Raw genomic sequence first — 27,514 nt, 5'->3', positions numbered from 1 at the left:
ACACGCCAATAGATCTGCCGGGAGCGAGCGATATTTTGATATTAATGCTCTTTTACATTGTCAATGCAATTACAAACTCACTCTTTCTCTCTTGATGATAATTTTGAGAGCGAGAGATTACCTGGTTGATCGCTTTCAACAGTAAACTCTCTGCTCTGCCGGGAGCGAGTGAGCGAATCCGGCACTGAATAGCATGTACACACACGCCAATAGATCTGCCGGGAGCGAGCGACATTTTGATATTAATGCTTTTACATTGTCAATGCAATTACAAACCAACTCTTTCTCCCATGATGATAATTTTGAGAGCGAGAGACTACCTGGTTGATCACTTTCAACAGTAAACTCTCTGCTCTGCCGGGAGCGAGCGAGCGAATCCGGCGCTGAATAGCATGTACACACACGCTAATAGATCTGCCGGGAGCGAGAGTTTTTTTGATATTAATGCTCTTTTACATTGTCAGTGCAATTACAAACTCACTCTCTCTCTCTCATGATTATAATTTTGAGAGCGAGATATTACCTGGTTGCTCGCTTTCAACAGTAAACTCTGTCTCTCTCCCTCTCATAAGAGGGAGCGAACCCGGCGACCAAACGTCCGTTCTACCAAACGTCCGGGCGACCAAACGTCCGGGGGACCAAACGTCTGGGCGACCAAATGTCCGGGCGACCAAACGTCCGGGCGACCAAACATCCGAGTACCCTCCAAGGCCAATGGACGAATTGACACCAAATTTACAGAAAAGATAGTTATTTACCTCCTGTTTAACGAACGTTATTAATTATTAATTTATTACTGTTATTAGCACCTAATATCTTCAATAGCTCAAGAGAGCAGCAAGCTAACATATTTCAGGCCAGGCATACTCATCAATAATATTTGCAAATGCTCATAGCTTGAGTTTACACACTTAGAGAAGGTAAAGAAATTCAATTACTTGTCTGTTAGAATTCGACAGCCTTTTCTGGCCACCATAAAAAATGTCAACTCTCGACGATGCACAATTCGGATCCGACAGCCGTTTCTGGCCACCAAAATGTCAACTCGCGTGAGAATGTTAACAAAAACCTTCCACCCATCCAAAAATCACGCTTTATCTGTTCTTGCTTCCCGAAACCCTTTTCCCCCCTGTCGTGACGGAAAGACTAGGCGAGACATGATGGTACTGGACACGCTGACCCAAGACACCTTTCCACGTCATTTCGGGAAGTATTTCCGCCAGCGAGTTTCCAGGTGCGCACACGCACGCACGCACACAAACACACACATCCCTCCGTACATCACGCTTTATAAGGATTAGAGAATAGATAAAGCGTGATTTATGGATGGCTGGATGTTTTCTGGTGTGTTCTGGGGAGTACCTAGAAACTCGCTGGCGGACCAATCAGCCATGCGGTGCATTTAGGGCACATGTAAAAACAACGATTCATACATCAACTCTGCTTTCAGCTTTAACAAAAAAGTTTACAGACTTAGAGAAGGTGAAGAAATCCAATCACTCAACAGCCGTTTCTGGCCACCATAAATAATTTCAACTTTCTATGTTGCACGGTTTGGACAAAGATAGCGAGAGAATCATAACATACACACATACACTCACACAACCATAAATCACCCTTTATAAGGATTATAGATAATACGTTGTCTGCACTGTTCCCTCTAAGCTGCGCGCGTGCGCAATTGCGCACTACTCTCGTCTTCTCTGCGCAGCAGAAATCCTATGGCGCGTAGTAAAAAAAAAAAAAAATTTTTTTTTTTTTTTTTTTTACCCCTTTCTTCATGATGGAGCCGTTTAAGCGGCAGCCAGTGGCAGTAGCTCTGTCCACTTATGTTTTTCGTGTTTTACAGCATGTTTTACATGAAAAATTAGAGGGAACATTGACATGCACCTGCTTGTGGCAGGTGTGATACTGGTGTGCCCATAGCGAGCAATGATGATGTCGTGACCGGATGATTCGCCTAAAGACGTTAAAAATCCTAACGGGCCGTATATGGCCCGCGGGCCGAGGTTGAAAAACTTGTACACACACGATCCGGGGGCGGGGAGAGCGCGCGAATCCCGTTTCGGCGAAACCTCCGTTCGGCCGAATGAACGTTCGGCGGAACGTCCATTCGGCGACCTGCCCGTCTGTCAAACGTCCGTCGGCGAAACGTCTTTAGGCGAATCATCCGAGTACCGATGATGTCGCTCACACTGGTACTCAGTGCGCCCAGGGAGGTTGACTTTCTGCTCAGACCAACGAAAAATTAGAGGGAACATTGGTTGTCTGTGGTCTTTTGCTCAAAATACTGCTCTTGTAAAGGATTATCAGTAATCGCCGCTGCGAGGTAGATAAAATGTTGCATTCACAAATCTCAGTATTATCTGAATTTAAATCTTTCATCCAAATACTTCCAGTTCATTTTGTTCTGATATGATAAGAAATATAACTTCCTAGAAAAAAAAGAAATCTGGAGTGGACCTGTTTTACAGACTACTGGGAAGATAATTGTTCTTTGGGTCAACAATGGAACAAGAGGAGGTAGAAGACAGGCATAAATGTTTAAAATGATTTCCTCAAGACCGCACACATACGAGTCATGATCTTATTGTGGTGGTGGGGTTTGTGTGTCTCAATGATGCTAGCAGCTAAGTTGTCTGGCGCCTTGTGCCCCTGGTAGGGTCAACCAACTAGTCCGAGGTGAGGGACCAGAGAGAATGACTCAGAAGACCTCTTATCATGAATAACATTATTAAACGGTGTTTTCCCTCACCCGGACGCGGGTCACCAGGGGGCCACTCCCGAGCCAGACCTGGAAGTGGGACACAATGGTGAGAGCCTGGTTATCGGCCCTGCACCGTCAGGTGGGGGGGATGGCGCAGTTCATTGATTGACTTTGTGGTCGCATCATTGGACTTGCAGCTACATGTCTTGGACACGGGTAAAGATAGGGGAGGAGCTGTCAACCGATCACCATGTGGTGGTGAGTTAGCTCCGATGGTGGGGGAAGATAGCAGTCCGGCCTGGTAGACCCAAACATTTTCCGAGGGTCTGCTGGAAGCGCCTAGCAGAGTCCCCCGTCGGAAAGAGTTTAAAGTCCCACCTCCGACAGAGCTTCTCTCATGTCAAGGGAGAGACGGGGGATATTGAGTACAAGTGGCCCGTGTTTTGCAACTTTATTGCTGAAGTGGCTGACTGGAGCCGCTGCCACACGGTGGCCGGTGACTGTCACGGCAGCAATTACTGAACCCGCTGGTGGATACCAGCGGTAAGGGATGCCGTCAGACTGAAGAAGTTTGATCGGACAGGCTGGCCAGGCAGCAGGTGGCTCTGAAGAAAACAACGTTCGGTGAGATCATGAAGAACGACAGGAACCCGTCAGGAAGTACAATCTTGGATTCAGTATTGTGGTTTTTGTCCTTGCAGTGGAACAGTGGATCAGCTCCATATCCTCAGGGGGTTCGAGGGAGCATGAGATTTCGCCCAACCAGTCTGCAAATACTTTATGGACGTGAAGAAGGCGTTCAACCCTGTCCATCGGGAGTCTTGTGGGGGTAGTCCGGGAGCATGGGTTACCAAAACCCCTGATACATGGGGTCTGGTCCCTCTATGACCTGTGTCAGAGTCTGCTCCATGTAGCGTGTGTTTTCAGTGGGGGTTGGACGCCTAAGTTGCATTTTGTCACTGATTCTGTTCATAACTTTTATGAAGAGAATATCTAGACAGAACCATGGCGTTGAGGGATTTGGGTTGATGGCCTCAGTCTTGCATTCCCAGTTTTTTGCAGATGATGTGGTTCTGTTGCTTTATTAGGCCACAATCTCTAACTCACTGGAGAGATTCACAACCGAGTTTGAAGCGCTCGAGATGAGAATCAACACCTCCAAATCTGAGACCTAGGTCCCTAGTCAGAAGAAGGTGGCAAGTCAGATGTGTTTCTCTCAGACATCTGATTCAGGAGCCTTCTAGACGCCTCTCCAGTGAGGTGTTCCAGCCACGTCCCACTGGAAGAATCAGAAACTCACAACCAGAGAAACAAGGAGGGTCACATCCTGACTCACCAGTTACTCTTTGACACGATGGCGCCTCTCTAAACTTGCTGGCTTCTACAGCGGGCTAACCTTGCGCATTCATAGAGCCACTGCGAATGGCGGTGATGATATCACCTTGTGGGGTGTCAATGATCCTAAGAAACCTAAGGAATCACCCGAGACCTACACAATAACACTTGGCTTAATTTTTACGGTCAAATTTATTGACCTCCTTCAACTCTTCAAATCAAAGCATTTTTATGTAAAATGTGTCTCTTTTCATAAAAAAAAAATCCAAGTTACAAAACCAATTCTGGTACGAATGAATTTCGTAAGTAAAGTTACCACTGTTACCACTCGTCATGCTATAATTGGGTATGATTTGATGGTTTCACATTATGCAAGCCATTTTTTAATAGATTAGAGCAGGGGTCGGGAACCTTTTTGAAAGAGAGAGCCATAAACAATTCCTATTTTGAAATGTTATTCCTTCAGAGCCATACTCACAATTTAAAAGTCAAAATACATGAAAATGTGCACATTTTTTAGTCATTTTAGCACTTTTAAAGTACAAAAAGTCTCCAAATTCTTTTGACAACAATATTTTGTTGCTAATCAATGAATATCAATGAGTTCAATGAGTATCAATGAGAGAATGGATGCAAAAGACTAATGAAAAAACAATCAATGCCACAGTGCGGACGTGACGTTCCTATTGGTGTGTTCGGGACTCGGCATAGTATAGCTCAGAGCCATATGCACCCATCAAAAGAGCCACATGTGGCTCCTGAGCCATAGGTTCCCTACCCCTGGATTAGAGCTACACTGCGGCACAAAGGAGAGTTAAATCTTTAATCACAACAATACACATTTGATGTATAATTTTACAACATTTATGTATCAATGGATTGGTCCAATAATCAATGTTCCCTCTAATTTTTCGTTGGTCTGAGCAGAAAGTCAACCTCCCTGAGCGCACTGAGTACCAGTGTGAGCGACATCATCGGTACTCGGATGATTCGCCTAAAGATGTTTCGCCGACGGACGTTTGACAGACGGGCAGGTCGCCGAATGAACGTTCGGCGACCTGTCCATTTTTCATGTAAAACATGCTGTAAAACACGAAAAACATAAGTGGACAGAGCTACTGCCACTGGCTGCCGCTTAAACGGCGCCATCATGGGTAAAAAAAAAAAAAAAAAAAAAAAAATCCGATTTTTTTTTTACTGTGCGCCATATGATTGCTGCTGCGCAGAGAAGACGAGAGTAGTGCGCAATTGCGCACGCGCGCAACTTAGAGGGAACACTGCCAATAATAATATTTTTCCTATTAACATTTCTGACAAAATATTGATTGTTAATCCACTGACCTCATTTGGATCCAGTTTGTCAGTAATGGTTTTGTCCTGATTGACCACATAGCCAGGAGGCAGCCAGTTGACGGGGGGATCAAAAATGGATACCACCATCCTACTAGGAAGTCCCTTCTTTTTTCCTAAGCGGTACAGGTTACAATTGCTCACCTAAACATTGTGAAGGTACGAGAGCACATGCCATGAATCCCTGTAACTTTAGCATTTGACTTTCTGTTGACATACATATGTATGCAGTATGTAGTCTAATTACAAAAAGAACACCACCATGTTGATGATTCCTAATGAACATTTTGTGAACGAGATACTGTCGCGGATCTACTTTTACAGATTAATTATACTTTGTGACCAGGCATTACAATACACCACTTTCTCCAACATCAAGGGGAACAGGCTCAAAATAAAATGGGGAAAAATGACAATAATAACAAAAAGGATTGCGTTAACACTATTGTTTATTTATTTTTAAATGCTCGTTAGAGCACACCTTGAGCTTGGCATGCTGCTATGTAAGCCTTATAAACATGCATTGATTTTTTTAAATAAAGATACAATTATGAAAACTAAAAACGAAAAAATATGATTTTTTTTCTTTTCAAAACGGAATCTGAAAGCTAGTTTAACATTAAATATGAATTAGGTGAAAAAAAACTCATTCTTCTCCCAGTTAGAGCACACCAAAAACATTTATTTAATCTGAAATGTGTCCTGTTAACACATTTTCCCAAGTTTGAAACCAAATTAATACTACAGAAATTATAAAGAATTTTCATAAGAGCGGGTTTTTGAATGCTACTATAGTGTACAAACTGAAATGAATTAACTAATGTGAGAGTAACTTCAGGCATCTGCATTTGTGTTGAACATTGTGGTTTTATTTTAAACAACAGACAGAAGTGCGTGCTTATCCGCTAACTGTAAGCCATGTGCAAGGAGTGAACTTGCTGCCTTTTCGTCACAAACAGGTCATGTCCGTTGCCGTTTTTGGATGTTTTGCATTGTTTCCAAATGCTGCAAAATCTGTGAGTTTTCATGTTGGAAGTCACACCTTTTAACCATAAAGATAGTATTTTAGAGAAGACTGCCATTATTTGATAGCAAGTTAAAGTGGTTAGTAAATTCTTTCACCAATAGCCTCAATGGTAATGAGCTACAATTTGTAATTTAGATGTTTTTTTACTTGATGAATTTTATCTCTAAGGTGTGTTGATAACCAAGAAACATGATGTGAAGGGAAGAATGGTATCATATCCAATCAATGGGCGGAGTTCAAACACGAGTGCTAAAAGCACGCGCACACGATGATGAATTGAAGCCATGAATTACTTGCCCCATTTTTATCTACCCCTAAATGGATTTATTGCATATCGTGAAAGGCTTAAGCGATACATTGATCTTGGACACGGCAAATTTGCTGCAATATGCTTCAATTTGACTTTCTTTGGTGGTGCTTGGATGGAGCTGCCCTCCACCCAACTTGGTGACGAACGTCCACCCTCACCCTTTCAGTGGCTCATTTAGAGATAAAAGCTTCAAGCATTAAGTTATATAATTGGTTTAAATTGTTGCACTTTGAGGGGAACCCGTTATTATGTTTACATTTTAAGCAGAACATTTCAAATAACCTATTTGGTGTGTTTAGTTTTTACGGTACTAAAGTGTGAAAGTTCATTGCCCTTTGTGATTAAGTTCTTTACATATTTTGATGAAATTTGCACTACTAAATTAAAACCTGCCCAGAAACCTTAATTTGCTTAAAATGTGTGGGCAGTAATCCCTCAAATAACACGGATGAGGTATACCAGACCCATGATCCTACTTTGCGGTTTTTGGATTGTTGCGGCCATCCGCAACAATGCAAAAACCGCAAAGTAGGAGCATACTACAGGTTTTTGGGCCTATACAGAAATACAAGTACACAAGTAGAATTACCAAGAAGTGTGTTTATTAAATATTACAGCTATAAACATAAGAAAAGACAGAAAATTATTAATACGTGTTTGAGTTATTTTGGATACTATTATATGTGCGTACAACGAAGAAATATTAATCATTATATGTATGTGTGGAATATTAATCATTAAATGTATATGTGAAATATTAATCATTATAAGCTTGACAAACGCATAGTATAATTGTTACCGAAGGACACTTCCCCCCGCAGCTGGCTCCGAGGACGTTTAATTGTTTTGCCCTGGATCCGAGGACTATTGACTTGACATCTCACCCAGTCCCTGGATCCGAGGAAGTTCGCAATGAAGATCTGTGAAGGACTCTTAAATTGCTTTGACTTGGATTCCGGAGAAGATGGCGATATCGTATCGACCTACGAAAATACTCGCAAATTATTTTAAAATAGTGTTGCTCGGTTCACCTAATATGGAATTGTTTTGCTGAATGGAGGCTTGCTTGTTTAAATTCTGCAGTTGTGTTTGATTTGCGACCTTAATTGTTGTTTTGAATGCCTGATATGCAATTGTTGTTGCAGTTGTTTTTTTACCTTAATTGTGTTATTCGGGTTGATGCTTATGCAATTGTTTAGAGTAAGATAACCTTAATTGTTTTGATTCTAATGCAAGTAAATGGGCAGGAGAGAATTTGTTTCTTTAGAATGGTCTGTGACGAGGACGAGTCAGGATTGATTCTCACTTGCAAGTAACGCTGGATTATGTGCTCCGATGTCTTTCTTTTATTAAAGTATAATTATTAATGAACCTATCAATATGTAATTATAACCTATATATTAAAAAAATGTAAGTACTTTAGATACTGTACTCACAGCGAAAATAGTTCCTCTCTGCTTGATAGAAATTCACACCCCAAAAAATCAGGTTAATGGAGTTTTAGTCCAAATCCCCCTGTGCAGTCCAGATCTTCAAGGGCAGCCTCCTTTCAGTGAGGTACAGCTTTGCGTTCAGGATAAAATCATTTAAGAACAGATTATTTGTGAAGGTTTTCATGATCCAGGATCAGGTCCTCTCCCAGGTGGAGGAGTTTAAGTACCTTGGGCTCTTGTCCGCGATTGAGGGCAGGATGGAGCGGGAGATTGACAGGCGGATCGGTGCGGCGTCCACGGTGATGCGGACTCTGCACCGGTCCATCGTGGTGAAGAAGGAGCTGAGGCAAAAGGTGAGGCTTTCTATTTACCAGTCAGTATACGTTCCCACCTTCATCTATGGTCAGGAGCTGTGGGTCGTGGCCGAAAGAACGAGATCCCGGATACAAGCTACTGAAATGAGCTTCTTCCGTAGGATGTCTGGACTCTCAATTTGAGATAAGGTGAGAAGTTTGGTCATCCGGGAGGGGCTCGGAGTAGAGCCGCTGCACCTCCGGATCGAGAGGAACCAAATGAGTTGGCTCGGGCATCTGATCAGGAGGGGGACATCAGGGGGCACCCTGGATGCCTTCCCCAGGAGGTGTTCCGGGCATGTCCCACCGGGAGGAGGCCACGGGGCCGACCTCGGACACGCTGGGGAGACTATGTCTCCCAGATAGCCCGGGAACGCCTTGGTGTCCTCCCGGAAGAGCTGGATGAAGTGGCTGGGGAGAGGGAAGTCTGGGCTTCCCTGCTGAAGCTGCTGCCCCCGCGACCCGACTTCGGATAAAGCGGAAGAAGATGAGCTGAGATGAACGGAGATGATTTTTTTTTTTTTTTTTTTTTTACTGCATATGAGGCATGTTGGCCACCCATATACTAAATGGAACAATCCACACATACATATAAATGCTGTGAAAATGCGATGGCCCCCTACGTAATTGTTGTGTTTTTTGTTTTTTCATTACAAACAGATTTAATATCACCCAGTGACAACTCAAGGAAATATAAAAATTAAGTTACTAAGTGTTTTATTGTTTTAAAATATTTTGTAATTCACTCATTTTTATGAATAATTCCATATACATGGTAAAGAAGCCCCCCATAATTTAAAAATCCATGTTGAATTATAAACCTGTGGATGAGTGCCGTAGAAAATTACTTCAGACCTGTGCAGCTTCTGTTATTTGTAATTTTCCTAAATCATTGATGAAAACATTGAAAACACAATTATTTTAAAACAATATATTTATGCTTAACTTCCCCACCATAAAGCCTGACCACAACTCTAGACAACAGGGGATTATATTTATTTGTCCCTTTAACTAAGAGAATGACAGAAAATTGAACCAACAATGTGGAATGTATTTTAAATAATCAATTGATGAATTAAAAAAGTCAACCATTAATTTACAAAATATGCACGGCTTTAAGGCAGGTGAATAAATCTAACTGTGGTTAAGTAAAGTAAGATAAGGTAAGATCAGAGAAGGGTGGGGGCAGTATTATTTTGTATTTGTTTTAGCGCCGAAAAACCAAAGTGACCAAACAAAAAATAAAAAACCTATTGACGATTTAATTGATTAATTACTCGGAAAATACTTTAAATTAAACAATATGACTCACCTTCTTGCTGCGCATGTAGCTGAGTCTACCCTCATGGGCATCAGGATAGGTACAAAAAAGATATGTGGTAATGGCATGTTTGAGGAAAGAATCACCAAGCATTTCCAGTCGTTCTAGGTTGAAACCATCACTAGCATTGGAAAGGGTTAAGGCCTGCAGGATAAGACCTGGATTAGGCCCCAGGCGTGTTATAGAGTCCCCTTGCATTTTGTTGGGATACAAATCAGCAGAGTGATTCTGTGAAGGTGCTCTGTGAGCATTGGGCGACTCTTTGTACGAGCTGTAGCTTGAGGTAGTGCAATTACTTTGGACCATGCTCGTTCCTGCTGTATATTGAATCCTATACTGTGGAGGGCATGTGTCAGGTATCTTTAAACTGTGAGAGGCCTGTGCTGGAACTGAGGTAGTTATTTTCATTTTTTCAGGGTGAAGCAGTCCAAGAAAGCACTGAGGATATTGGAAATTATTTGTTTTAATATGCTTCCCATCTGAAAGAATGTTCCCACTATTGTCATGAATTAGAGGAGGGCTATTCACAAAGTCATTTCTGCAAGTGACAAGGGCTTCGGAATATGGAGGATAAATGTAATCCATGAAAGAGATTGAATCAGGGGACTGTGGCTTTATTTGAATGCCGTTATCCTCACTTAATGATACTGACATTTTGCTGTCGATTGATTTCTTCCATCCAAAGTCCAAGTTCGGATACCTGCAAAATAGAAAGACAATATATATTTATATAAGTTTGTGTGTATACAGAGGGGCAAATAGTATTTAGTCAACCAACAATTGTGCAAGTTATCCTACTTGAAAATATTAGATAGGCCTATAATTGTCAACATGGGTAATCCTCAACCATGAGAGACAGAATGTGGAAAAAACCTGAAAGTAACATTGTTTGATTTTTAAAGAATTTATTTGCAAATCATGGTGGAAAATAAGCATTTGGTTAATACCAAAAGTTCATCTCAATACTTTGTTATGTACCGTTTTGTTGGCAATAACGGAGGCCAAACGTTTTCTGTAACTTCAAAAGATTTTCACACACTTGCTGGTATTTTGGCCCATTCCTCCATGCAGATCTCCTCTAGAGCAGTGATGTTTTGGGGCTGTTTTTGGGCAACACGGACTTTCAACTCCCTCTACAGATTTTCTTTAGGGTTGAGATCTGGAGACTGGCTAGGCCACTCCAGGACCTTGAAATGCTTCTTACAAAGCCACTCCTTTGTTGCCCTGGCTGTGTGTTTGGGATCATTGTCATGCTGAAAGACCCAGCCACGTCTCATCTTCAATGTCCTTGCTGATGGAAGGAGGTTTTTCCCTCAAAATCTCTCGATACATGGCCCCATTCATTCTTTCCTTTACACAGATCAGTCGTCCTGGTCCCTTTGCAGAAAACAGCCCCAAAACATGATGTTTCCACCCCCATGCTTCACAGTGGGTATGGTGTTGTTTGGATGCAATTCAGTATTCTTTCTCCTCCAAACACGAGAACCTGTGTTTCTACTAAAAAGTTATATTTTGGTTTCATCTGACCATAACACATTCTCCCAGTCCTCTTCTGGATCACCCACCATCTCTAGCGAACCGCAGGCAGGCCTGGATGTGTACTGGCTTCAGCAGGGGGACACGTCTGGCAGTGCAGGATTTGAGTCCCTGAAGGCGCATTGTGTTACTGATAGTAGCCTTTGTTACTGTGGTCCCAGCTCTCTGTAGGTCATTCACTAGGTCCCCCGTGTGGTTCTGGGATTTTTGCTCACCGTTCTTGTTATCATTTTGACGCCACGGGATGATATCTTGCATGGAGCCCCAGATCGAGGGAGATTATCAGTGGTCTTCTTTGTCTTCCATTTTCTAATAATTGCTCCCACAGTTGATTTCTTTACACCAAACGTTTTATCTATTGCAGATTCAGTCTTCCCAGCCTGGTGCAGGTCTACAATTTTGTCTCTGGTGTCCTTCGACAGCTCTTTGGTCTTGGCCATAGTGGAGTTTGGAGTGTGAGAGACTGAGGTTGTGGACAGGTGTCTTTTATACCGATAATGAGTTAAAACAGATGCTATTAATACAGGTAACGAGTGGAGTCCTCGTTAGAAGTTAGGCCTCTTTGACAGCCAGAAATCTTGCTTGTTTGTAGGTGACCAAATACTTACTTTCCACTCTAATTTGGAAATAAATTATTTAAAAATCAAACAATGTGATTTTCTGGGGGTTTTCCACATTCTGTCTCACAATTACAGGCCTCTCTAATCTTTTCAAGTAGGAGAACTTGCACAATTGGAGTTTGACTAAATACTTATTTACCCCACTGTAAGTACGTACGTACGTACATACATAAATGGCTAACGGAGTATGTGCAAATAGAAGAACAGGCGGTGAATTTGGGTGAGAAAGATCTCTGCAAAACATGCAGTGAAGCTTAAGTTATAATCAAGTTTTCCGATGGAAAAATATTGAATAAATGGATGCTAGACTACCTCAAGTGATATATTCAGCAGAGAAGTCTTTTGAATGAGAAGTGAGAAGGACGGCTTTGAAAAATAAGGTAAAATTTAGGTCAGATTTGTGCATATTCTAGTGACATTTATTCAGATGTTTTATTCATGGATAATAATCATACAATTTTATTACGACTCGGTCATTTATGGGTAGTAGACACGCCCATAGTGAGCACTTCTTATGTTGCTCAAGGAGGTTGTCTGTATGACCAGACATGTGAAAACATTGAGGGAAGATTGCTGGTATGGCATTTGTAAACAAAGCAAAACATGAAAGAATGTACGACACAAACACGGTGTGTGAGGATAAATCCTGGAGTCCGCTACTTCCAATGAGCCGAAAGCTCACAGTTGGTGGTTAAGACTGTGCTTCTGTTGAATATTTCAGAATAAGAGCAATTTATGATTTACATAAAATGCAAGGTGATGCGGTTGTTCTCGCATGTTTAAGATTTCACACTAGAATATCTTTTGAATTACTGCCGTCATGAAAAATCTGATTGGTGAATGATTGATCAATATGGCTTTAAACTGGGTAAGAGAGCAATATGGCAGTCATTTTGGACCAATGTGATGTTTACAATGAGCTCTAATCAGCAGTGAACAAACTTGATTTGGAGTTTTCAACTAATTCATTTTAATGCTAAACTACCTTTCAAATTACGTGTGAATTATTGGAAAATATTTATTAATATTTTTGAATTGGTGATCGCTGTGCGGTCTTCCTTGTTAAGTCTAACTTGAGCTGGACATAATGCAGAATGAGTCAAAAGAGGGGGGATATTTGCGAATTACATCTCAAATCTACAGAAGAAATTGATTTTAATGGCATCAAATCACTGTAAAACAGAAACATCAAAACAATTAGGAAGATAGTAGCTGGCTTTTGTATATAGATAGATTAACTGATTTTAGGATAGGCTCCAATTGCATAATTTCCCGCGGACGGGAGAGTCTTCAATGCACAGAAGGCATTCCCTGTTCTTCCTTGAGAAGGTGAAATGTATGTTCTCATCTCATCTTATCTTCTTCGGCTTATCCGAAGTCGGGTCGCAGAGGGAAGCAGCAGACCTCTCTCTCCCCAGTCACTTCATCCAGCTCTTCCGGGAAAATCCCAAGGCGTTCCTCGGCCAGCCGGGGGATATACTCTCCCAAGCATGTTCGAGGTCGGCCCCATGGCCTCCTCTCGGTGGGATGCGCCCGGAACACCTTCCGAGGGGGGCGTCCAGGGGACATCCTGATCAGATGCCCGAGTCAACTCATCTGGCTACTCTCGATCCGTAGGAGCAGCGGCTTTACTCCCGGATGACCGAGCTTCTCACCTTATCTCAAATAGAGATTCTAGACATCCTGCGGAGGAAACTTGTGTAGATCGACCGGTAAATAGAGAGCCTCGACGGACCGGTGCAGAGTCTGCATCACTGCAGCTGCCGCCTGTCGATCTACCGCTCCGTTCTTCCCTCACTCGTGAACAAGACCCCAAGATAATTAAACTCCTCCTCCTGGGGAAGGACCTGGTCCCTGACCCAGAGAGGACATGCCACCTTTTTCCAACTGAGGACCATGGTCTCAGATTTGGAGGTGCTGATTCTCATCCCGACCGCTTCACACTCAGTTGCAAATCATTCCAGCGACAGTTAAGAGATCACGGACTGAGGTCCAATAGAACCACATCATCTGCAAAAAGCAGGGATGCAATACTGAGGCCACCAAACCGGACCCCTTCAACGCCACGGCTGCGCCTAGATATTCTGTCCATAAAATTGATGAACAGTATCGGTGACATAGGGCAGCTCTGGCGGAGTCCAACCCCCACTGGAAATGGATCCGACTTACTGCCAGCTACGCGGACCGGACTCAGACACCAGTCATAAAGGGACCGCACCCCGCATAACAGGGGTTCCGGAACCCCAAACTCGCAGAGTACCCCACACAAGACTGCCCAGGGGACACAGTCGAATGCCTTCTCCAAGTCCAAAAAGCACATGAAGACTGGTTGAGCGAACGCCCATGGCCTTCCAAGGACCCTGCTGAGGGTGTAGAGCAGGGGTGTCAAACTCATTTCGCATCGTGGGCCACATACTGCCTAGGGAGATGTCAAGTGGGCCGGACCATTAAAATTATACCATGCTCTGCTATAAATAACCAAAATATCATGTCTTTCCTTTGTTTTGGTGTAAAGAAGCACAAGAACATTAGGAAAATATTGAAATTTAATGAACTATACTTTTACAAAACATTTCATGAAACACCTCATATTTCCTTAGACAAATGTGCAATTTACTTTTATCATTCACAAATATGCATTGCAACTGATCCCACTGATTGTACAAAGGCACAAAACTTTAATTGGTACTGAAAAATATAGTAATGCACTTTAAGATTAAATGAGACTTTTAAAGAAAGGAATTTTTAAACCACTTACACATACGCATTTAAAATCTAAATGTAATCCCTGCGTGCACCTTACAAACTAAGGAGAGTGATTTTAAATGTGTAATGAAGAAAGTGTTCGCCTGTCCTGTAAATCTGTAAACTTCATACATGAAACATACATACACATACAATACATACTGAAAATTTATGGAGTTGTATGAACAGTAGAATTCCATCACACAACTTTTGTTTTGAAGCTGCTGACTAACATTAAAGTGCACATTTTTTAAATCACCACAGTAAGGATTCATCTTCACAGAGCTGTATTCTTTCAATGCAAACAGTATCTAAGGCAGCATTTTAAAGGTGTTCGTCTAGTCTGGACTTGTATTTGTTCCTGAAACTTGGCATCTTTTGGCCTGTACAAGTGCATCAACACCAGGGGTCATGTCCTGACTAGCTGTCACTTTCAGAATGTCATTTAAGTGCTTGTTTGTGAGCCTTGAACACATTTTTGTTTTATTGATATTCATCACTGAGAAAATTTGTTCACAAAGGTAGGTTGTCCCAAACATGCACAAAATTTTAGTGGCCAGGGCTGTTAATTTGGGGTACCCTGGTAGTAGATACTGATAAAATCTGTCCAGACCTACAGAGGCAAATTTGCCCTTCAAATCTGCATCACACTGCAAATCAATTATCTCTATCTGAATTTCGACCGGCAGATCAGAAGCTTTAACTGTGAAAGGTGAGCGAAAAACTGAAAATTCTGTCTCAAGTTCACCAAATACCTGAAAACGTTTCTCAAACTCCCGCAGTAGTCCTGCAATTTTTCTGGTCACACACACACATCTCTCAGACAGGGGAAATTAACAGGGTTGCCATTTGCCAGTTGCATCTCCCACAAAGTCAGCTTCAACTTAAATGCATGTATGTTGTCAGAAAACTGTGTGACAACTTTTTTGCGGCCTTGCAACATTTTGTTCAGATTGTTCAAGTGTTCAGTAATATCAACCAAGAATGCAAGGTCCCGTAGCCATTCCTGAGATTGTAATTCCAACACCGGTTTTCCTTTTTTCTCCATGAACTGTCCGATTTCCTCTCGTAGATCAAAGAAATGCCTCAGCACAGCGCCTCGGCTTGTCCATCTCACTTCAGTGTGGTATGGCAGGCTGTGGGTAATGTTGCTGTCGCTGAGAAGTTTGTCAAACTGACGATGGTTCAGACCTCTGGACCGGATGAAATTTACAGTGTGAACAACCACCTCCATGACGTGGTCCATTTTCAGCGACTTGCAACACAATGCCTCCTGGTGCAAAATACAGTGAAATGTCAAGAAACGATCTCCTCCATTAAGGGCTTGTACTTTGTCTTTGAACTTTGTCGCGACACCTGCTTTCTTTCCGACTATGTATGGCGCGCCGTCTGTAGCCAGGCTGACAGCGCGGGACCAGTCCACTCCAACTCTGTCCAATGCAGCAACGACAGAGCCGAAAATGTCCTCGGCTGTTGTGGTGTCCATCATTGGCACCAATTCAAGAAACTCTTCAGTAACAGTCAATGTCTCATCAACTCCTCGAATAAATATGGCCAGTTGGGCCACGTCTGTGATGTCAGTGCTCTCGTCAATTGCCACGGAAAATGCAATAAATGACTTGACTCTCTGTTTCAATTGACTGTCTATATCTGCCGATAGTTCCAAAATCCTTTCTGCTATAGTATTCCTCGTCAGGCTAATATTGGCAAAAGCTTTTCGCTTCTCGGGACATACAAGTTCAGCCGCCTTCATCATGCATCATTTAACAAAGTCACCGTCGGAATACGGCTTCGATGCTAATGCTATTTTGCTAGCAATTAGGTAGCTGGCTTTTACCGCTGCTTTACCGACTTCTTGGCTCTGGATGAAAGTTGACTGCTGTTTCCTCAGACCCGCCAGCAATTCGTTAATCTTATCTCTTCTCAGTTGTCCTTGCAAGCCGTCATATTTTTCGCTGTGATGAGTCTCGTAGTGGCGGCGAATATTATATTCCTTCAATACCGAAACTTGTTGCAAACACACCAAGCACAAAGGTTTTCCGTGCATCTCTGTAAATAAAAAGGACATGGTCCATTTTTCTTTGAAAATTCTACACTCCTTATCTACTTTTCTCCGTTTGGATAACGACATTTTGGCTAATGAGGGTGTAGCGGAGAGGTAAAGACCAAGGTATTAAAAACGTCGTAACAAGCAGCAGATGGCGCATTGATACCGTCTGCTGTTTTCAGTCTGTCTCAGTGATGCGGCTTGTCTTCTACTCTGATGGAAAGAGTGCGCCCCTTAGCGGATAATCCATGAATTGCAGTGAATTAAAAATATTAATTCCATGTCTTTTATGCATTTTTTCCACTTTCAAATTATCCTGCGGGCCTGGTCGAACCTCCTTGGGGGCCGGTTCCGGCCCGCGGGCCGTATGTTTGACACCCCTGGTGTAGAGCTAATCCACTGTTCCACGGCCAGGACGAAAAACACTGCTCCTCCTGAGATTCGACCTCCCGGCGGACCCTCCTCTCCAGTACCCCAGAATAGACCTTCCCGGGGAGGCTGAGGGGTGTGATCCCCCGGTAATTGGAATACACCCTCCAGTCACCCTTTTTAAAAAGAGGAACCACCACCCCAGTCTTCCAATCCAGAGGCACCGTCCCCGATGTCCACGCAATTTTGCAGAGGCGTGTCAACAGAGACAGCCCCACAAGATCCAGAGCCTTTAGAAACTCCGGTCGGATCTCATCCACCCCCTGCGCCTTGCCACCAAGGAACTTTTTAACCACCACGGTTCGACCCCAGAGATAAGAGAGTCCACCCCAGAGTCCCCCGGCTCTGCTTCCTCATGGGAAGGCGCGTCGGTGGATTTGAGGAGGTCTTCAAAGTATTCGGCCTACCGATTCACAACATCCCGAGTTGAGGTCAGCAGCGCCCCATTCCCACAATACACTGTTGACGGTGCACTGGTTCCCCCTTCTGAGACGTCAGATGGTGGACCAAAATTTCCTTGAAGCCACCCGGAAGTCGTTCTTCATGGCCTCACCGAACTCCTCCCATGCCCGGGTTTTGGCCTCGGACATGACCAGAACCATGTGCCGCTTGGCCACCCGGTACCTGTCAGCTGCTTCCGGAGTCCCTTGGGCCAAAAGGGCCCGGTAGGACTCCTTTTTCAGGCTGACGGCGTCCCTTATTGCCGGTGTCCACCAGCGGGTACTGGGGTTGCCGCCACGACAGGCACTGACCACCTTGCGGCCGGGACTAGTCGGCGAAAGAGAACGCGTCGGGAAAGAAAACAAAAGCGAGGCTGTCGAGCCGGCGTGTTGTGTAAGCTCAGGAAACAACCACTCAAACCTCCACTCACGAGCATATATCTCTCCAACGTCAGATCCATTGTAAACAAAATGGAAGATTTGGAATTAGAGCTCGCTGCTAATCGCTACGTTCGCGAATGCTCAATGCTAATAATCACAGAGACGTGGCTTCACCCATAAATACCCGACGCTACCGTGCAGCTAGCAGGACGCACACTACTCAGATCAGACAGGACGTTCAACTCAGGACAAAAAACAGGTGGTGGGCTTTGCATTTATGTGAATGAGGGATGGTGTCACAATAGCACTGTTCTTATTAGACACTGTTCCCCATATATAGAATTCATGACGGTGAGATGCAGACCCTTCTTTCTGCCCAGCAAGATAGCTGTTGTTATCATCACTGCTGTCGGCATCCCACCGGACGCTAAGGTAAGTACCTCTCACAATAAACAATCACCAGACGCCTACCCAAGTGCCACACATAATTGCAGGAGATTTTAATCAGGCAAATCTCAAAACTGTTCTGCCAAAATTTTACCAACACTTGAATTGTCCAACAAGAGAGGATAAAACTCTGGATCATGTTTACTCGAACATCAAAGGAGCATACAGAGCCATACCACACACACACTTGGGACAGTCAGATCACGGCTCTTAGATCATGGCCCCAACTTACACTCCCTTTAGCCCTCAATCAAAGCAACAAAGACGAACCATTATCACATGGCCTGGTGACGCGACACTCTCCCCCACTCCAAGACTGCTTTGAACAGACAGTGGGAAACTTTCCACTATGAGGACCTGGGAACCTTCACAGACACAGTACTGTCTTATATCAAGTATTGCCCGCTTTCAGTCCCAAGCCCATTACCCTGTCACATTACATCAACATCGTGTACATCCCACACCAAGCTCGGGAAGAAGCCCCGCCCGAATCATTGTGGAAGTAGTGGATGTGAGACGTGTGCTCCGAGCAGTCAACCCCCGGAAACCCACAGGACTTAAGCCCTACATGGACATTTTCAACCTTTCACTAGAACAAGCCTCCGTCCCAGCCTGTCTAAAATCAGCCACCATCATCCCAGTAGTACCCAAGAAGTCACCTGCTAACAATCTGGGCGACTACCGCCCAGTAACTCTCCCACCAATCATCACAAAGTAATTTGGAGAAATTGGTACTGAAACACATAGCCTGTCTTCCACTCACCCACGACCCACATCAGTTTGCATATCGGCCGAACACATTCACCGAAGATGCAATAACCCCTGCAATCCACGCTGCACTGAGCCACCTTGGGAAGGAGGAAGCTATATCAGAATGATTTTCATCGACTACAGCTCAGCCTTTAACACCATAAGACCAGATATTCTTATCCCCAAGTTGGCCAACCTAGGACTCCCACCTTCCACATGCTCCTGGATTGAGGACTTCCTGATCAACCAACCCCAGCACGTGAAGCTGGGTCGCCACCTCTCATCTGCCCGAACGCTCAGCACCGGCTCGCCCCAAGGCTGTGTACTGACTCCACTACTCTACTCGCTCTACACACACGACTGCAGACCCAGGCACCATGAGAACATCATTGTGAAATTTGCGGACGATACAACGGCAGTAGGGATGATTACAGAGGAAAATGAGATGGCCTACAGAGATGAGGTCCTTAGACTCAGCGAGTGGTGCGCTCTGAACAACTTGGCGCTGAACATCTCCAAAACCAGAGAACTCATCCGCTGTAACGCACTCTTAACAGAACATACAAATTTAAATTAACTTGGATTAATATATACAGATACACTCAAACATACGTTTAATGTAACTACACAAAACTGAATTCTAATGTAGTTTTAATTTTTTTACCTTTGTTCTCCGGGTTGACTTCACCCGGACGTTCAGCGGGAGTTTCTAAAAGGAACGCATCAAGAGTTGTTTGTTTTTGCCTTCCCTTCAAAATATTTCGGAAATTACGCGCACAAATATCCTGACAATACGATAACGCACAACCACTTGCCAGCTTGTCAGGGTGTACCTTTTCTACAAAATCAGAAAACTCTTGGCACTTCGCTAGCATGTCTTTGATGTCCTTTGTAGCAAGGCGGCCCCCATCTTCCACCTACTCCTCGCTACGAGTTCCCGCAACACCTCCAAATGTTCACTCTCCCGGAGCTCGATTAAATCCTGTGTCATCAGTTCTTCATGGTGCTCGGCGTTTAGATCATTCACATCTGCCTTGTCAACCTCCAGCCCCAAGGAATTTCCAAGAGACACGATATCATCCATGACAACAAGCAAGCTCTGTGACACGTACCCCACTCTCATATTTTTCAATTATTTCGCACTTAATTTTGATTGTCAACATTCGCCTTTTCCTTGCACAACTATTCATTCCACCTGTTTGCTTTAATACAACAGGACATACTCGACTTCCAGCATTAGCTTTGATGGCGATAGAAAAGAACCTCTTGATGGACCTAAAACGCACGGGTAATCTGTACGACAGAGTAATTGAAATCTTCTTGAGGAAAGAAAGGATGATGGATTTTGTGTATAAATAAAAATAATTTTTGCTGAGTAAAACTATTTTCCGAAATATTTCAATTTTTGAGGTTATCATTGATTCTTTTTATGTCTGGTTTTATAGCCATAAAATACTTATTGAGGGTTGGATTGATTCACATGTAGCACTACTGAAGGCCTAGGTGTGAAATGCACAGCCCGCCACTGCTATATTGTGATATTACTCAGTACAGACAGACAGCGCGGATGAGAGAGAGAGTGAGAAAGGACAAGAAAGAGACCTGACGGATGCGCTCGTAACATAACATGCATTTTAAATTTAACTTAAATGTACTTAGATTACTATACACTTAAAAATAAGTAGTCATACCTTGAGATACGAGCTTAATGTGTTCCGGGATTGAGCTTGTATGTCGATTTACTCGTATCTCAAATCAAAGTTTCAAATCAAATATAAATCAAATCAAAAGCCTTTATTGTCATTATACAACAGCTGCGTAAAACGAAATTGGTGGTACTACTCCGCAAAGTGCGTTTTGCCCAGTAAAAACATAAATAAGTCACATCCGGGCAAGGTAATAGTAAGATATTGCACAATCTAAGATATTGCACACCCCAAAGTTATTGCACAGAAGGGATTGTGCGTCGTGCTAGTGCAAGTTTAGAGCTCTGAAGGCTCTGGGAATAAAACTGTCCCTGAGTCTATTTGTCCGTGTTTTGTGAGACCTGTAGCGTCTGCCAGAGGGCAGCAGCTGGAACAGATTGTGACAAGGTTGGTCGGGGTCCCTAACAATGTTCCCGGCTCCGCTGAGGTAGCGAGGGCTGGCAATGTCATCCAGCGAGGGCAGAGAGCAGTCGATGATCTTCTTTTGCGGTGTTGATCACTCTCTGCATGGCTTTTCTGTCTGCTGTCGTGCTTCCAGCGTACCACACTGTAATGCAGTATGCCAGGTTGCTCTCCACAGTGGCTCTGTAGAAGGTTACCAGAAGCTTAATGTCCAAGTTGTTACTCCTGAGTACCCTCAGGAACTGGAGTCGCTTCTGGGCCTTCTTTACCACTTCCGTGGTGTTGGTAGACCAGGAGAGCTTGACGTGGACCCCCAGGAATTTGAAGGACTGAACCCTGTCTACGCATACTCCATATATGAGGAGTGGGGCCAGACCTGTGCTGCGTTTGCGAAAGTCCAGGATTATTTCTTTAGTTTTCATGGTGTTTAGTGAGATTGTTCACCAAACACCACAAAGACAGTTTGTTGACCTCATCTCTGTAGCCAGACTCATCCCCTCCTGAGATGAGTCCGACCAGTGGTGTCATCAGCAAATTTCATGATGGAGTTAGAGTGGTGGGTCGGTGTACAGTCGTATGTGTACAGGGAGTATAGAAGAGGACTCAGCACACAAGCTTGAGGGGAGCCAGTGCTCAGTGTAATGGAGGAAGAGAGGTGGGGACCAAGCAATGTTCCCTCTAATTTTTCGTTGGTCTGAGCAGAAAGTCAACCTCCCTGAGCGCACTGAGTACCAGTGTGAGCGACATCATCGGTACTCGGATGATTCGCCTAAAGACGTTTCGCCGACGGACGTTTGACAGACGGGCAGGTCGCCGAATGAACGTTCGGCGACCTGTCCATTTTTCATGTAAAACACGAAAAACATAAGTGGACAGAGCTACTGCCACTGGCTGCCGCTTAAACGGCGCCATCATGGGTAAAAAAAAAAAAAAAAAAAAAAAAATCCGATTTTTTTTTTTACTGCGCGCCATATGATTGCTGCTGCGCAGAGAAGACGAGAGTAGTGCGCAATTGCGCACGCGCGCAGCTTAGAGGGAACACTGGGACCAAGTCTAACAGTTTGTGGACGGTTGATTCAGAAATTCTTAATCCAGCAACAGATGCAAGAGGATAGTCCAAGGTGGGAGTTTTTGTCAGCGAGAATGTCCGGTATTATAGTGTTGAAGGCTGAGTTATAGTCAATGAAAAGCACCTTCACATAGTTCCCATGGTGCTCCAGGTGGCTCAGTGCTGTGTCTAGAGCTACGGCGATGGCGTCCTCAGTGGACCTGTTTGCTCTATAAGCAAACTGGTGAGGGTCAACTGAGGGAGGGATTGTATCCCTGATGTGGCGGGCGAACAACTTTTCAAAGCACTTCATGACCAGAGGCGTAAATGTAACAGGCCTGTAATCATTCAGGTTGTGAATGGTTGGCTTTTTAGGGACAGGGATGATGGTGGTAGATTTCAGGCAGGATGGGATGGTGGTAGATTTCAGGCAGGATGGGATGATGGATTGCATGATGATGGACGCCCATGCAATCAGGGCGAGCGAATGTAATGAATCGACAAAAAAAGAAGTGTAAGGTCAGAACGGAGTTGGGGATCTGTCCTCAATGGTCGTCCTCGTTGCAAGTGAAAATCCAGGAGAGTGTCTTTCCTCTTTATGTATGCATGTTTTTGTGAATGTCTTATGGCGGACCTGACACTTTCTTTATGCATGCTTTTTGTGGATGTCTAACGGCAAACCTGACAATATTTCATATAATTTTTAAAGGGTTTAGGGGGTACTACTTAAGTTAGTGAAAAAAATATGCTAATTCAATGCAAAATATGCAAATTTAGGCCATATCGTGCATAGCTAATCCATTATTCTTTAATTTTGCTAAAACTATTAGATTAAACTTTATTCATCCCGTATTTAGGAAATTCACTGTTGCAGTGGCAAGAAAGTGAAAACACAGAGACAGGAAAATACATTGTACACCTAAATAAAATAGATACATCATGTTGAAAGACTGTTGTAATTTGATACCTGAAATCAGTAGGAAGAATTTGTGATCCAACTCCAGCTTCACGTGCTGTCTGGGATCTTAGTTCCTCTGCTGTCAAGAGGCAATGAAGACGGTAGAGGATACTGGGTAAACACACTGCCTTCCTCCAAAGGGATGCAGGGATTGGGTGAATGGCACAAAGTTCTGGAACAAGAATCTGACAAATACAAAACTCCTTCCATGAAATAATAGTAAAAAAAAAAAACTAAATGTGGAAACATTTTTGCAAAAGAAGACTCCATTTCCGAGCAAATTTTAAGGTGGGACTTTTAAAAAGTAAGTTATCTTACGCTGGATAAAAAGGCCACATTCAACAGGATAAGCAAAACAAATAACACAAAATGTATACAACACAATTATAGGTACATTAAAAACAGGGTTTGATACTCCAAAACTGAATCTCATAATCAAGATATATGAAAGATGGGAATACCCCCAAAAATTAATATTACCTGTTTGTTCTGCAGACTTTCCCATTTTGCTTTCCTCTTCTCTGCGCTGCTGAGAGGCAGTGCTTTACCCTTTTGGTTGAGGTGACGTGGAGTTAAGAGATTCAGCCTGTGAGCAAAGGAGGAATTCAGGAAAGTTTCTAAATATAGATGGAGACATTCTGTATAATTTGAAAATATTTCGATAATACAACCTCTAGCAAAAATCATGGATTCACCAGTCTCAGAAAGATTAACTCAGTTGTAAAATGACATGTATTATTGACATAGTCATACTGCAGTTAGGAAACAAGAAATGGACCTAGAAAATTAAAGTGGCTCACTAAGGTTGCTTTTCAAATCAAGCAGAAGGGAAATATTGAATCGCTAAGGAAAAAAAAAGTGGAATAACTAAAAATTTGGTAAAATTACAGCAAACCAGTAAGAAACCCGTTCATTAGGTTTGCAGGTAAAAATGATGAATCACAGTTTGGTGAGGTGCTGCACAATGCCAAACAGACATCCAAGAAAAAATAAAATTAGATTACAACTTTATTTAATCCCGTATTCGGGAAATTTCCTTGGTTGCAGTCGCAAGACAGACACACAAGACATTGTAGACCTATGTAAAAAACTGGAGCCACACACAGGAAGTCCACAAGATGGGGACCTTCTGCAGACTGAGACTAAGGTTAAATATCCAGAATCACTCTTTCAAGCTGATCCGCACAGTCCCTCTGTAGTCTGGAGGTTTTAAAGATCATCTTCCTTGCCTAGATCCTCCTAAGATGTCCTATCGGCTGATCAGCAGCAAGGTCCCCCGTCTCTGCCGGCCTGCCTGTCCCGTTTCTGCCGGCTCCCGTCTCTGCCGGTCTGTCTGTCCCTGTCCGTCCGCCTCTGTCCATCTGTCCGTAGAACTTTGTAGAACATTTTAGACTTTTACGTGTGCCCTATGTGTCTGTGTGTGAAAATATGTGCCACGTTGCATTTGTAAGTTTTAATCGCTTAATAAGGGGAATTCAAAATAAAATAACGGATAAGGAAATGTATTTACTTTTTGGGGGATTTTGTAACTTGGATCTTTATCGTATCTTGAGTCACTAATTTGCATATACAACATTTCATAACCTGAAACTTTCGTACCTAGGGTCATTCGTAGAGGTATGACTGTAATTTGAAAAACAAAGAAAAAAATTAAAGAACCCCCCCAAATATTAATTTTAAAAACGGAGTTTTGAAAAATAATTAATTAAAAACACAAACGAAAAATAAAAATAAAATGAAAAATTGAGAATTTTTTTTGAAAAACGAGCAAGACAAAAAAGTAATTAAAAAAACAACCCAAGAAAATTAATTACCGTATTTTCCGTACTATAAGGCACACCTAAAGGCCTTCAATTTTTTCAAAAGATGACTATGCGCCTTATAATCTGGTGCGCCTTATAAATGGATCAATATTGATTCGCAATTGGTCTTGCAGGTATGACGGCGGGTGTTACGACTCCCCCTGATGGTAAGATATACCAGGGAGTCGTAACTACCACAGCAGAAAGATTCAGTCAATGACTAGCCAGTCACATTGCAAGTAGCATTCAAGGATAATTTATTTACAACAAAAGTCCACCAAAACCTGGACTACAGCACAACATAGGGGAAGCTAAAGATACTTAAGTGGCACCATCAAATAAAAAAGGTAATAAAAAAACACCCTCCCAGACAGGTGTTCGAATGAACACCCACAAAAATACCGGAAATAAGGCCTAAGGGTGCCACTGTCAGAACTGATGTAATAGAAGTCTAGACAGGGGAATAAACTACATGTATAAGTGCAACAAACTATATGTATAGCCCGGGGTGTCTAAATTTATCTCAAGTCCCCCTATGCAGCCCAAAATAATTAACTCTATCAACATAAATACTCAACACAACAATGAATAGCGTACTTACAATATCAGGTGAAGCTGGGGCAAACAAACCTTACTTAACTCTAGACAATTTGTGCCTTCTAAAGAAAAGTAAGGACTCCACTGTCTTAGCAACTGCATGTCAGACAGTCAAGCCCCGAACTGAAAAATAAGAGGGTTTAAATAAGGACAGGAAGTGGATCTTGATTGGAGGAGGGAAGTAGTCACAGCTGTGTTGGCCTGGGCAGGGCTTTGCCACAGGGGTGGAGCCACCTCTCCATGTACCTGTAGAAGAAAAAGAAACCACCACAAAACAACACACCCTACTACATAGTGTGTACCCAGGCTGACAGCCGTAACAGCGGGCACACTGATTCGGTGCTCGCCGTCATTCCGAGTGGATTGACAAAAGAACTCCAGTTGCTAGATTGGCGTAAAAAGAGCATTCAAAGCTAGACTGCCAACTATATATTATATATGCATCAATATTGAGCCGCAACAAGTCTCGCAACTACGGAAAGAAGCCGCCGAGTGCATTTCCCCCGTAGAAGAAAGACAGCCCCGGACGACATATGCCACTATCTGCCAGTGGATCGTAAATGCCTGGGCTGATATATCAGTTTCAACTGTGGTTCGATCTTTCAGGAAGACACATATTGTCACTCAGTTGCCATACAACTAAAGCGACACGGACTCGATTAATGACGACTTTGATGAGACCGTGCTTGGGTGTTGGATGCCACATTCGCCCAGCTGTTCAATTCGGACACTGAAGACGAAGAATTCGAGGGATTCAGAGATGAGGAATGACCTGATAAAGTGAGCTTTACGTGTTTCTTTTCTGTTTACAGTTGAACAAGTTTGGTCATATTGTGAATATCGACGTCAACAGCTGAATGTTATAGTGCCTCATTGTGTTCGTGAGAGCACGCGCGGTTCACCCGAGTGAGCAACATTGAGTTATTATTTGAGTTATTAATGTTATTGTTATTATTTTGCACCACTGTACAGTAAAACCTTGAAATATGAGTGCTCATATGAGGAATTTGAGATACGAGTAAAATTCCGAGACAATATTTACCTTGAGATACGCGCATACGACACAGCGAAAGGCTGCTTATTACTTGAGCACAGTCTTTCTCGCCACATCTCCCTCGTCCGAAGAGCTCTACCTGCACTGGGCGGAGCATTGCATTTTTTCGCGTTAGTCAGTGCAGAATGAAGGGAAATACAACAGGTCCAAAGGAAGCCGGTGCAATAAAGGATAGTGCGAAGAAAAGACGTATGATGAAAATCGATATTAAGCACAAAATAATCGAAAAACATTAGTGTACGAGTGACTGAGCTGGCTCGCCAATACAGTTGGAGAAGCAGGAATGTCGCCTCTAAAGCCGTGGTGGAATACATTAACCTCTTTGACGTGGTTATTGCACAAGAAGGTTTAAGAGAAGGCAAGAGAAGTCTAGGCTGGTTCTCGAGCTCATATAGTCCACTGACCAGGTAGTAAGGAACGCCAACATTAAGGGTCCCACTGGCCAGAGGTGGAACGCCCAGGCCGAGGTTGACCAAACCATCAATAGACTGCAGCATCAGAGTTCAGACAGGAAGAACAGGGCTAGGATGGTGTGAAGCAACACGATTCTGGTCCAGAGCTAACCGTAAGGAGAGGAATGAGATGGTGGTGGCGGAGGTGACAAGGATGGGGGAAGAGCACTACAACATGAAGGCCGTGTCGCGGGGCCGAAACGAAACATCAGTTGGTCCGACCTGTGGAAGATCCCATAAGCAAGGATCAGCTTCCACATTTGC

General features: G+C 43.3%; 1 protein-coding gene across 6 annotated transcripts in view; it reads right to left on the bottom strand.

The window, feature by feature from the left end:
• The window catches only part of dicer1 (dicer 1, ribonuclease type III), a 190,598-nt gene that overhangs the window by 29,944 nt on the left and 133,140 nt on the right, over positions 1 to 27,514 (bottom strand). For all 6 annotated transcript variants that reach the window (XR_013305092.1, XM_077620450.1, XM_077620449.1 and 3 more), the window contains 4 exons: positions 23,826 to 23,931; positions 23,355 to 23,530; positions 9,828 to 10,536; positions 5,384 to 5,536 (listed from right to left, as the gene is read on the bottom strand). Coding sequence is in view for 5 of the 6 variants with exons in the window: in XM_077620450.1 (XP_077476576.1) it covers positions 5,384 to 5,536; positions 9,828 to 10,536; positions 23,355 to 23,530; positions 23,826 to 23,931 (1,144 nt within the window). In the remaining variant the exon portion in view is untranslated. The remainder of the gene's footprint in view (positions 1 to 5,383; positions 5,537 to 9,827; positions 10,537 to 23,354; positions 23,531 to 23,825; positions 23,932 to 27,514) is intronic.

This window comes from Stigmatopora argus, chromosome 15, assembly GCF_051989625.1.
Source record: "Stigmatopora argus isolate UIUO_Sarg chromosome 15, RoL_Sarg_1.0, whole genome shotgun sequence".
In the NCBI taxonomy this organism is placed as follows: Eukaryota; Metazoa; Chordata; class Actinopteri; order Syngnathiformes; family Syngnathidae; genus Stigmatopora; species Stigmatopora argus.
Note: the sequence above shows the minus strand (reverse complement) of the source record. Positions and strands in the feature narration are given on the sequence as shown.